General features: G+C 36.7%; 1 protein-coding gene across 1 annotated transcript in view; it reads left to right on the top strand.

Moving 5' to 3' along the window:
- ADGRB3 (adhesion G protein-coupled receptor B3) overlaps positions 1-13,245 on the top strand; it is an 822,367-nt gene that overhangs the window by 450,437 nt on the left and 358,685 nt on the right. Inside the window, exon 16 of the mRNA XM_081530065.1 lies at positions 6,685-6,787. Coding sequence (XP_081386191.1) covers positions 6,685-6,787 — 103 coding nt within the window. The remainder of the gene's footprint in view (positions 1-6,684; positions 6,788-13,245) is intronic.

The following is a 13,245-nucleotide window of genomic DNA, read 5'->3' as shown; positions in this document are numbered from 1 at the left end:
ACAGTGTTATGAACGTCTGTCCATCATTCTGTCTATCAAATCTAATCCTTTGAATCTATTTGTCACTTTCAGTGTGCAATCGTAAGGGATTTGATCTAGGTCATGCCTGATTGGTCTAGTGGTTTTCCCTACTTTCTTCAATTGAAGTCTGAATTTGGCAATAAGGAGTTCATGATCTGAGCCACAGTCAGCTCCCAGTCTTATATTTGCTGACTCTATAGAGCTTTTCCATCCTCAGCTGCAAAGAATATAATCAATCTGATTTGAGTATTGACCATCTGGTGCTGTCCATGTGTAGAGTCGTCTCTTGAGTTGTTGGAGGAGGGTGTTTGCTATGATCAGTGTGTTCTCTTAGCAAAAGTCTGTTAACCTTTGGCCTGCTTCATTTCATACTCCAACATCAAAGTTGCTTGTTACTCCAGGTATCTCTTGACTTCCTACTTTTGCATTCCAGTCCCCTATGATGAAAAGGACATCTTTTTTCAGTGTTAGTTGTAAAAGGTCTTGTAGGTCTTCATAGAACCATTGAACTTCATCTTCTTTGATTTTAGTGCTTTGGGCATAGCCTTGTATCACTGTGATGTTGAATGGTTTGCCTTGGAAACAGAGATCATTCTGTCATTTTTGAGATTGCACCCAAGTACTGCATTTCAGAGTCTTTTGTTGACTATGAGGGCTACTCCATATCGTCTAAGGGAGTCTTGCCCACAGTAGTAGATTTAATTTTCATCTGGATTAAATTCACCGATTCTGGTCCATATTAGTTCACTGATTCCTAAACTGTCAATGTTCACACTTGCCATCTCCTGTTTGACCACTTCCAATTTACCCTGATTCCTGGACCTAACATTCCAGGTTCCTGTGCAATATTGCTCTTTACAGCATCAGCCCTCGCTGCTATCACCGGTCACATCCACAACTGGGTGTTGTTTTGCTTTGGCTCGGTTTCTTCATTCTTTCTGGAGTCATTTCTCCACTCTTTTCCAGTAGCATATTAGGTACCTACTGACCTGGGGAGTTCATCGTTCAGTGTCATATCCTTTTACCTTTTCATATTGTTGGGAGAGTGGTTTAATTTCCTCGGTTCTGTTGCACCACAACAAAGATTTGAAATGGTGGACCAGCGTTACAGCTTTTTTACTGCTCAGAGCTTTATTCGGCAAACAAAGGATAGTACACCCCCAAAGCGTGAGGGTGGGTCAACCCCAAAGGAGAGGCCTCAACCTGACTTGGCTCCCTCTTTTATAAGTTTTTTTCCCTCCCCCCTCGCTTGTTCTATGCAAGTTAGGGTTAGCCAGGAAGGGAGTGTGTTTGTTTCACCTGAGTTTCTCATTCCAGTCTATGGATTTTCTTTTGTTCCATTTTCACATGCTTTTTCCTGGGTCTTTTAGCCACCGCCGTTTTGGACTCCTTTTTCCTATTCTAACTACCTACCAAAAGTGTTCATGGGGTTCTCAAGGGAAGAATACTGAAGTGGTTTGGCATTCTATTCTCTAGTGAACCATGCTTTGTCAGAACTCTCCACCATGACCTGTTCATTACACAGCATGGCTCATAGTTTCTTTGAGTTAGACAAGGCTGTGGTCCATGTGGTCAGTTTGGTTAGTTTTCTGTGACTGTGGTTTTCATTCTGTCTGCCCTCTGAAGAATAAGGATAAGAGGCTTGTGGAAACTTCCTGATGGGAAGGACTGGCTGTGGGGTAATCTGGGTCTTGCTCTGATGAGAGGGTAGGGGCCATGCTCAGTAAATCTTTAGTCCAATTTTCTGTTGATGGGCAGGGCTGTGTTCCCTCCCAGTAGTTAGGCCTGAGACCAAACTATGATAGGTGACCTCCTTCAAAAGGATTTATGCCAGCACTCCCCACAACTCCGAAGACTGTTGTATTCAGTGCCCCTGACCCTGTGGCAGGCTACTGCCGACCCATGCCTCCACCAGAGACTCCTGGACACTCACAGGCAAGTCTGGCTCAGTCTCTCGTGGGGTCACTGCTCCTCTCTCCTGGGTCCTGGTGCACACAAGGTTCTGTTTGTGCCCTGCAAGAGTCTGTTCCCCCAGTCCTGTGGGAGTTCTGTAATCAAATCCCACTGGCCTTCAAAGTCAAATTCCCTGGGGCTTCTCAGTCCCTTTGCCAGATCCCCAGGTTGGGGAATCTGTTGTGTGTCCTTGAACTTTTACAACAGTGTGAGAACTTCTTTTTAAGTACATATATTATAATTGTTATATATCCTCCTGGTGAATTGACCCTTTTATCATTAAATAATGTTCTTCTTTGTCTCTTATTATAGTTTTTGCTTAAAGTCTGTTTTGTCAGTAAAAATATATCCATTCCTGCTCTCTGCTGGTTACCATCTCTAAGGAATATCATTTTACATCTTTCACTTTTAGCCTGTCCCTGACCTTATACCTAAAGTGAGTCTCTTGTTAAAGAGCTGCGTTGCATTTTGTCATCACCTTTTTTACTCTCTTTAAGATATGGTTCACGTACACTATGCACTTTAAGCCTTTTTAAAAATGTGAAGTATAACTTGAGCTTTCTTTGAATAAAGAACTCTACACATTTTAAAATGTTTTAGGTTCTGACTAGCACAAATCTCAAGGACAAGAAAGAACTTTATTACTTTAGTCATGAAATCCATTTAGCTGTAAGATCTGCTTTTCTAGCAGTGAATACAAATGTGAACCCAGCCAGGAAGCATTAGTAGATCACAAAGTCTGACGTGACACACAAGGAACCAGCTATTCGCTTATGCAAATTAGAATAAGTTGATGGAATAAATTAAAGTAATTTTGTACACTGAATATTTTTTAAAAGAAACTATTGCATAATATGTATTTGCTTGCTTTTCCTTCACTAAATATTTGGATACTATGATACTGACATTATATTTTAAAACTTGGTCAAAAGTTTAATATTCTTTTGCTATATTATTAGTGTCATTCAAATATGTCTTATCACTAAAATGTGCCAAATGTAATGTACTCAAGATACATAAATGCTGGATACTAATATTGTCCTCCTTGAACTAAAATCTTATGGAAGGAGTCATACATAGTATTAATGGGTGCTGTGATAGAGATAGTACATATTAGTAACACAAAGTGAAAGAGGTACTCACATAAATGTGATAAGAACATCCATCTGCATAAATACATTAATGCATATCGCTTCCCAAATGTATTCTAAATTAAGTTATTACACATATAAACACACAGTTGCTCTCCCTGCTACACGTACACAGCTTAGTTCAGTCGCTCAGTCATGTCTGACTCTTTGCAACCCCATGAACCGCAGCACGCCAGGCCTCCCTGTCCATCACCAACTCCCAGAGTTTACTCAAATTCATGTCCACTGAGTCTGTGATGCCATCCAACCATCTCATCCTCTGTCATCCCTTCTCCTCCTGCCCTCAATCTTTCCCAGCATCAGGGTCTTTTCCAATGAGTCAACTCTTCAATCAGGTGGCCAAAGTATTAGAGTTTCAGCTTCAACATCAGTCCTTCCTATGAACATCCAGGACTGATCTCCTTTAGGATGGACTGGCTGGATCTCCTTGCAGTCCAAGGGACTCTCAAGAGTCTTCTCCAACACCAAAGTTTAAAAGCATCAGTTCTTCGTTACTCAGTTTTCTTTATAGTCCAACTCTCACATCCATACATGACTACTGGAAAAACCATAGCTTTGACTAGACAGACCTTTGTTGGTAAAGTGATGTCTCAGCTTTTTAATATGCTGTGTAGGTTGGTCATAGCTTTTCTTCAAAGGAGTGTCTTTTAATTTCATGGCTGCGGTCACCATCTGCAGTGATTTTGGAGCCCCCAAAATAAAGTCAGCCACTGTTTCCACTGTTTCCCCATCTATTTGCCATGAAGTGATGGGACCAGATGCCATGATCTTAGTTTTCTGAATGTTGAGCTTTAATCCAACTTTTTCACTCTTTCACTTTCATCAAGAGGCTTTTTAGTTCTTTGCTTTCTGCCTTAAGGGTGCTGTCATCTGCATATCTGAGGTTATTGATATTTCTCCTGGCAATCTTGATTCCGGGATGAAGCTTGTGCTTCATCCAGCCCAACGTTTCTCATGATGTACTCTGCATATAAATTAACCCTAACACATACACACATACTTACCAAAAACCATATGGTGGAATTCATCTTCTAGGAACCTTCTCCACCAGACTAAATACCCTACAGAAAGTAGCTTATCTAAAGCCACTTGGTTCTCCACAGCGCAGTTTCCTGAGGGTAAAATCTCCACAAGCCCAAACGCAAAGAGAACTTCATAAATATCTTGACAAAGTATAAATTCCTGTTTGTAATCCTCACATCTGTATATTCCAATAAATTATTCACTTATACATCTTCTAAAATAATACAAAGTTTCTGTATAATATCAATTTAACTAACAGTTGTTAAAATTAGCATTTTATAATCTTTTGGTTTTCTTTATAGCAGGAAAACAGTATTATAAACAAGACCAGAATAAAGGAGTAGACTGAATTTGAGTAATGTGTAAATATTTTTGTTTCAGGTAAACTCCCTGAACTCAAATATATTCATTCCTGAGAAGGAAACTTGTGTCTGTGTCCTAGGACTGTCCTGTGGGAGAAATCTCCGTATTTTATTTTATTTTTTTCCTTTTTGGTGGTGACACACGAACATTTTCCCTAACTCCAAGTGTTTTATATACATACACACACACACATATGTATGACAAGTTATATACAGGAAAAATCAGTTTGCAAAGGAAGTTTGGCATTTAGAGCTTACTTCTATATCTTTCTCAATATATCTTACCTTCAGTTGACTCATTAATATTAAATGAAATAAATAACAGTGAACCAGCCTTCTTTGTTTGTGAACACACTCCTCTAAAGAATATTAAAAACAAATTACTTTGTTGTTTTCTTTTACTATTTGTTGTTAGACTGGATATCATGAAACTTCCTGAGTGTTTAGGAATTTTGTTATTTGACATCGCTAAATACATGAGAGATGGGTTAAAATGCTATCCCACTCAGAATACGTTTATAGTCTCTCTGCTACTAAATATTCCTCCAAGTGTGGTACACTTGGTATCTGGTGAAATCTTGTGGCAAAGATTATCTCATTAGAGAAACCATTTTCACAAAGAATGTGAGGTTCAACATGATTCTACAGTATTGGAATTATATGACTTTGATGATACAGACATTTTAGAAAACCATATGGCAGTAACTTAAAAAATTAAACATGCTTTTACCACATGAGCAAGCAATTCTACTCACACTCAAAACATGTGAAAATATGTGTCATCCAGAATGTATGCATACCAGTTATTCATAAAAGGCAAATACGGAATAGCTACTCAAAATCATGAAAGCTAAAAATCAGAAGCATCCTAAATGTTGCTCATTGAAATGATGAGTAGATCACAAACTGCATGTCATGAAATGCTACTTAGCTATAAAGACAAACAGGATGTATGCATCTCAAAAGCATTATGATATGTGAATTAAATCAAACACAAATGTGTATGTACTGTATGATTTTATTTAAATGAAATTCTTAAAAGGCATAATTATAGTGACAACCTGTCCATGGTTTCCTGGAACCATGGAGATGGAAAAGGATCGAGTAGAAAGAGTCTTAAGGAAACTGGAGCGTTGTCTGGATTTGCCGGTACAGTTACCGAAAGCTTTCAACTACTGACTTAAAACTGATGAATTTTATTAACTATAAATATTGCCTTAAACAACAAAAAAGATGGAAAAATTAAGTGAGTTTGTCTTGATACCTGTTATGAGTTCCCCAGAATAGTAAATGATCTATGGAAGAACAGGTGCTTGATTTCAAATCAAGAAGGAAAGAATGTATACATCTTCAAATAGCTCAAATACAATAAAATCTTGAAATTTCTATATAATAGAAAGTGTATAACACTTTATACATATTGGATAAAAACATGTGCAAGAAACATCTGGTTCAGTTTTATAGGTTTATACTTATAGATATTTTTGTATTATTTTGAAAACTTCTTTGTGAGTGAACTATATTGGTGAGATATTTCAAAATGCAAATATGTTCCTTATGTCTAGCATATTGAGATAAAGAAGTGGCCTGAAAATCTCTTTTGTTGAAATGAATGATGGTCAGTAATTAGCAATGTTTATTGATGTTTAAATTCTACTTGTTTTCATTCTACACTACTTACCAGTTATTCATCTTAATGAATTTTGAAAAAGTTAAAAAATGCCAAGACAGCACTTTGCAAGAGAAGTATCTGGTCTCCTGGATAGCAAAACTGTTAAGTCCACCTTGAGATAAATGGATTATATTTGTTTAAAGATTGCCTGAAGGTTTGAATTCACAATAGGTCTATCTCACAGGTGAATCAGATTTAAGTAATCGAAAGCTTGTCAGCACTATTGCTTTTCTATCTTTCCTGCATTTAAAATGGTAACCGTCAGCAATAGCTTTTTCCCTCTAAAGTTTTCTATTTCCAGGTAGGGTATATTTATAACAAGAAATCAACTCTATCTTTCCATGAATACTACTTCAGGATCATGTTTTAAATCTGTTTGTGCAGTTTCTATGTCTTTGCCTAGATACATTTATTAAAAATATCATCACAACATGTACTGAGCATAGGAATTAATATTCCTTTTCAATCCTTTCTCCTTTTAATCATAATTATTCTGTTTCAGAAATTATACTGTCGTCAATTCCAAAATCATCGTGGTCACCATAAGGCCTGAACCCAAAACAACTGATTCATTCCTGGAGATAGAGCTAGCTCATTTGGCTAATGTAAGTATCATTCATTTAGCTTTGAGTTTCTTGTAGAATTGACCTTGTAAAGAGGTTAGTAGTCATTCTGTTGACTAATAAGACCAGAACACATTTTCTAAACTCTTCAGAGTTGCAAATGAATTTATCTGTTATGAAGATATGTGTTATATAGAAACAAGATGACATATTATCCTATGTTTTTGTTCATAATAGAACTCTCAGTTTCTCCACTATAATACTTAACAGTTTGTCAGTGCCGGCATCTTTATTGGTCTCTAAGCTAGGCAATGGGGGATGTCAAGACGGGACCCAATCTCACCACCTGGTGAGGAAGACTACAATGTAAGATGCACACAGCAACAGAAGCTACAGATGTAATGCAAAGGGGAGTGCTGTCCTGCAGGGTACGCCAGGGTTGGAGAGTGGCTTTTTAAAGTTCTACACTCAGGATCTGAGGAGGCTCCTTTTAACTACCTGGGTGTTCCAGTGATCCAGAATGACAAGAATTCATCCAACCGCAACTGAAATTCTTCAGACCTTGTTTAGGCCATATACAGAAATTTAAAACATATACTTATCCTTTATACATTCACCTCAAATACCTAACTCATTGATTTAAGGGGCAAAGAAGGTGATTCCTTTTAAAGCTTTCTTAATTATGCTTTTACAATTCCTGTGTTCAAGTAAGACCATCTCTTACGTTGCATATACATAGTTCTTTTTTTATTATTCATTGGAAATTTTAAATGAACTTGGCTTTTACTGACAATTAATGAAAGCACAAAGTGATTGTCATTTTCCCAAAGTGAATGACATAATGGAATTTATTCCCACATCCTTTAGTTATAAAGCCTGTACTTTTCCCAGTATTTTATAATTTCTGATGTTAAAGAACTCAGATTAATTTTATTAGAAAATGACAATCATCTTTCCTATAAACCAGTTTTTAAAAAGCTGTTCTGGCTTCTTATATTGTTTAATGAAAACCTCACATCTCTCAGCAATGATTTTTAAACATTATGATTAATATTTAAACTATCAGGTCTTTTTCCACTTTTGCCAAAATGCATCCATACTAGTTCTAACTTTGACAATGTGTTTTATCTCTATTATATGTACTTCTTCATAACTTATAATGGCTCTAGTATCACTACTGAACTGAAAACTAAGAGATACTTTCAACGTTACTTTTGAGTAAGGAAATTGTTTCTTTGCTTGTTCAACATGTATTATAAAATATTTATTTACATATTTGTTTGTATATATGTATTTATCATGGTAATGTCTATTGAGTTATAAGCATTGGTGAAGAATATTAAGAGATATTAATTGCCTGCGTTGCTCCCTGTTTCTTAGGGAGAAAACACTTCTATAAATGAGCATTCACAAAACTTTCCTAAATAAAGATAAAATCACTATTGAGAATTCAAAGAACATGTTAATTAAATGGCATTTTTCTCATAAACTGAAGAAAGATTATCTTTAAAATAGTGTTGATAAAACAGTCTCATTATTTCAGTTGAATAGAACTATTTGAAATGAACATATTTAAGCTTTGAGTCACACTTTTCTGGTGGCATATTTTGTCAATTCAATTTCAAAGAGATACATGGCATCTAAAAAGTTATTTTCTACGTATGGAAACTAGAGTATATGGACAATGCATTGTGTGAAGCCCCAGCTAGATTCTGGAGCGGCAGTGAGTCAGAGTCTGAGCATGGTGAGCTGATCACCACCAGTCACTGAGAATTGGTTCTTCCAGTACTTTGAGTGAGTGAGTTGACCAGATTCCCAAAACAATACCATCCCACCGCCAAAGGCCTCGATCTGAGAGAATATAGACAAATCTGTTACACAGAGGGGCTGAGGGAGGAGGAGAGAAGTTTGCTCTGGAGAAGAGATGCCTTGAGGTGGCCCCACGCTTGTCCACCTGGGTCAGAGCATCGCCCACCTGTGCGTGTCTCGGAGGGCACCTAACTCCAGGCCAAGTGCTGGAGACGCTCTTGCTGCTTCACCGCTTTTCTTTCCTCCACTTGCTAAATACCTCCCACACGTGCTTCTTCATGCTCTACTGCTTGAAGTTTCCGGTGCTTGTTGTATTTATACGTGCCATGCAGATTAGATTGTCTTGAAGACTTTATTGTTCACTGAGGGAAGGAATATATGACTGGTTTATTGAATGTCTTATAAAGTATGTTCTGATTTTATTTTATTTTCATTAAAGAGATCGTCAAAAGAGCCTAAGCTGGCATAAAATATTCTTCACTAAAATGTGAAGGAAAGATGTATCTCAAACATGAAAATTAAAGTGGATTACAGCACATGCAAATTTCATTATAACTGCATTGACACAGATATATTATCACTGATATTGCTTTCAAAGTTGACCAAAGTTGATATTAGACATCTTGCTCTTATGAAGACTCTCTACTGTCACCTGTTTCCTTAGAGCAAATGTATCTGCTGCACTTTACTAAGCTCAAAAGAGAATAATGACTTACAAATTTTATCTGTTGCATATACCATGTGCAGGAAAAGGAAGAATGAAAATTAATAGTTCTAATGAGTCTACGGAAAAGCCTGTTAGTGTTTGTTTGTTTTTTAAATGTGTTCTTTTTTAAAAAAATAGGCTTTTTAACAAACAGCATTTAAAGCATGTTATGTATAATGAGACCCTTGGGAACTGGTAGGACTAGGTAATAGAACATGGAATCTTGAAATTCTGAATTGTATTCAGCAAAGCCATTTGCAGTTTTAACCAGCTCATAAGTCATTAAAGAGTAAGATACTATTTTTAGTTCAGTTTTCTAGGCTCATGACTTTATTATTATAATTTGCAGAGTCTAATTTTGTGGTCTTTAGCACTTGAACACAGCAATTGCTTGATTATTAGAAATATCAAATTTGCTTTTCTGAGAAAAGTAATTTTGTTTTCCATATTATATTATTTAAGTATTGTTAGACTCCATAATGTGCAAGGAAAGTTAATACATTTATTGAAAGTAATTATTGGGAGTCTAGTGGGTCTGTAAGTACACACATAAGGAACACACATACACACACATACACTCACACATACACCTACCATTAGGATGCCTTGGTCCTGACTGATCTGGGCCTGCTGACTTTCCAAGATATATAACATCCTTATCTTTAAACATGAGTTAGAAGAATTTTAGTTATCTTGTGCTCTATCAGCTTTGCAAGCCTGCAGTCCCCTTTTTCCAAGCAAAATGTCTTAATAGAGTTCCATTTCTGGTAGAGGGATGGTTTGGCCCACACTAGCCTGCAGTCTCTGCAGTCAGTTTTTCTCTTTCCTTTTATTTCTTTCCCTGAGTAACAGCTTTCATGGTCTAGGTATGGTGAACCTGCTGTCTTTCAGTATTAAGAAAAATCTACTGGGTTTATTTGTAGTTCTCAAATTGATCATATTTACAGATGATCTCATGGGAATCGGGGCTTGTAGGTTTTATTTTCTTTGCCATATTTGCTTGTATACTAATAGGAGCTACCTAACAAATTAAGGAGTTTCTTTTATGTTTATAAACTAAAATTAGTCATGAACCATAGCCTTTGTAAATCATAGTGGAAAACACAATGGAAAACTGTGATGAATATGCTTTTTACCATCAGGAAGCATGAGAAACGATGAAGAGAAATCCCAACACTCATTAATGGGTATTTTCATGAATAGCACAGGCCAATAACAATCCAAGGAATTAAAAATCACTTGGCAAAGCTTAAAAAATGCATTCACTCTATGCGTTTATAATTTCCACAAAGGGATATTTGTATCCCTTTACTTTTTAAGTTACTTTTCTACCCTAGCTTGTGTCCATTTGGAAGAGATTTCTGATGTTTTGCCTGCCCAAAACTCTTGGTAGTTTTAATGGGAGAGTCTTGAAATGCTAACTAGACAAGCAGATTGATGGTTCTACCAGCAGCTAAAATTGAGATAGAAATTATTCACTAGCTACAGTTTTTTTGGTTATATCCTAAATTCCTAAACTTAAGTAAGCATTCTTCCCACTTACATTTCAAATTCAGTTTATTTTTATTCATAATACAACATTGTTATTCTTCAAAAAAGTTTTAGACTAATTATGCTACTGTTAGAGCAAACATTTTCAGTTGACTCAGGCATTTTGGGCATATGAGTTATAATGGTCCTTGTCATATCTACTCAGTTATGCTATTGTATTGTGAAAGCAGCCACAGACAGTATGTAAAAATGGGTGTGGTTCTGTTACAACAAAATATGATTTACCAAAGTAGGTAGCAAGCCAGATTCAGTCCCTGGACTGCATATATTATCACCCCCTGTATGGTAAAGAGAATGTGCCCCCATCAGGATGCCCACATCCTAACCCCCATAACTTGTGAATATATTATAGGTCAGAAGGGAATTTGCAGATGTGGTTAAGGGTAAGAACACTGAGATAGGGCAAATATCCTAAATTATGTGAGTCAGTCCTTTTCACATGAACCATTAAAACTGGAAAGCCTTTCTCAGCTATGGTCAGAGAGATGCAAGGTAATAAGGACTCAACCTGTGATCGCTGACTTTGAAGATGAAGGGTAGGCCTGAAAGCCAAGGAATGTGGGCAGACTCTAAAAGCTGAAAACAACCCCTGGTTGTCAACAAAGAAGAAAGAACAGACCTCAGTCCTACAACTACAAGGAGCTCAATTCTGCTGAGACCTGAATGAACCTAGATGCGAATTCATCCCCATATCTAGAAAGGACTCCAATCCTGTTAGCATTCCAGCCTCGTGAATCTCTTGAGCAGAAATCCAGCTAAGTTCACGAAGACTCCTGACAGAGAGAAACTGTGAGATAATAAATTTGTGTGGTTCTATGCTGCTAAGAATGTGTTAGTTTGTAGTAGCAGCAATAGAAAACTAATAACCTATATTTGCACTGGAACATTGCAAAATCAAGTTTTTATTATGAAAATAATATACATGTGTACCTTAACAGATAAACTACAATAATCATCATATATTTCTCAGTGAAAGTCAGTCAGAAGCTACAGATTACATTTTGGCCTGCTGATTATCATGCCAGACAATGAGAATGGCCACTGTAAGCTGGTAGTGGGATGTTAGGGAAAATCGGAGGATGCCCGGAGCAACTCTGACATTTGTAGATGTGTTGTGCTCTTAAAGCAACTAAGGAAGCTTCTCTGCTGGCAGCTGATACATTGAAACTCTCCAAAACAGTCCAGGCAGCTCTTGTCTCTGCCAGAACCCCATGAAAATACCACTGGGACACACTGTTACATCCTTTTGGATTTATTTCTTTTTTTATTTATTTATTTTTTTTATTTTTTATTTTTTTATTTTTATTTTTTTATATAAATTTATTTATTTTAGTTGGGGGCTAATTACTTTACAATATTGTAATAGTTTTTGCCATACATCCTTTTGGATTTAAAAGAAGAAGGCAAAGCTGTATGCTCTATCTACAAGGAATCTAGTTAGCAATCACATATGAGAAAGACTACTCTAAGACATATATGTGGAGACAATGATTTTCTTTGAAGGCTATACATGTAAATAATTTCTGATACTGGTTCTACTTTTACTACTTCCTCTATTTCAATAGAAAAATATTTGTCAGGAAATAATGTACCTTCTGGGATTGGTCATACAGCTAAGGAATCAGAGAAGCAAGCTGTTACCACATCCACAAAATCAGTGTCATCTGGTTAATGTGGATTCCTGAGCATCTAGATAGCAGAAGCCAAATTAGATGCGTGCCCTCCCCATGTGCTAACTGAATAGCCGCCAGCTCCTGGAGGACGTGACTTGTCCTGATAGAACCATATTCTACATTTCTCACTTCACTGCCCTATACACCGTTCTGCTTTACCTAAAGACAGCTCTTTCTTTTCCATCTTCTTGATTTTACTGATTCTCGATGCTTTGCTTTCTATAAAACTCATGCAAATAAATGGAAAAATTCCATGTCTCCATGTCCTTTTAAGCAATAACACAGTGTTGCATTCTCAGTGAGGTTCTTTGGACTCCAGGTGTATCTCAGCTACCCTATCAAAAATGAGAGTTAGACCCAGACATAGCTGTTTTTAAGTATCATTTAAAAATACTAAAATATTCTTGAAAACCTTAAGAAGAAGTGTGGAGAGCATGCAACACACAGTTTCCTGTTATTGAGCTACGTATTATTTTCAATGGCATCATCCCCTTAGGGGGTGTATTATACTTTCAGGGATCATAAAGATGTTCATTTATTAAAAGATACCAGAAAGGGCTCCTGCTCACTGATCCATTTTAGTGACCTGTCAGAGATATGAGTATGGAAAGATTTACCTCTCTACTTCCCTTAGAATGCATTCCTGAGCTTTTTAAAATGTACCTCTTCTCAAGAAGTATTTGAATTATAGGCAAGATATATAAATTAGTCTTTTGTGAGTCAGATCAGGTGTTTTGGGAATGTTCTTAGGAATTCCCAAA

The sequence above is a fragment of the Giraffa tippelskirchi genome, chromosome 9 (assembly GCF_054371585.1).
Source record: "Giraffa tippelskirchi isolate mGirTip1 chromosome 9, T2T-mGirTip1v1.2.pri, whole genome shotgun sequence".
NCBI classification, from domain to species: domain Eukaryota; kingdom Metazoa; phylum Chordata; class Mammalia; order Artiodactyla; family Giraffidae; genus Giraffa; species Giraffa tippelskirchi.
The sequence above is the reverse complement of the archived record's forward strand: the minus strand, read 5'-3'. Positions and strand labels throughout refer to the sequence as shown.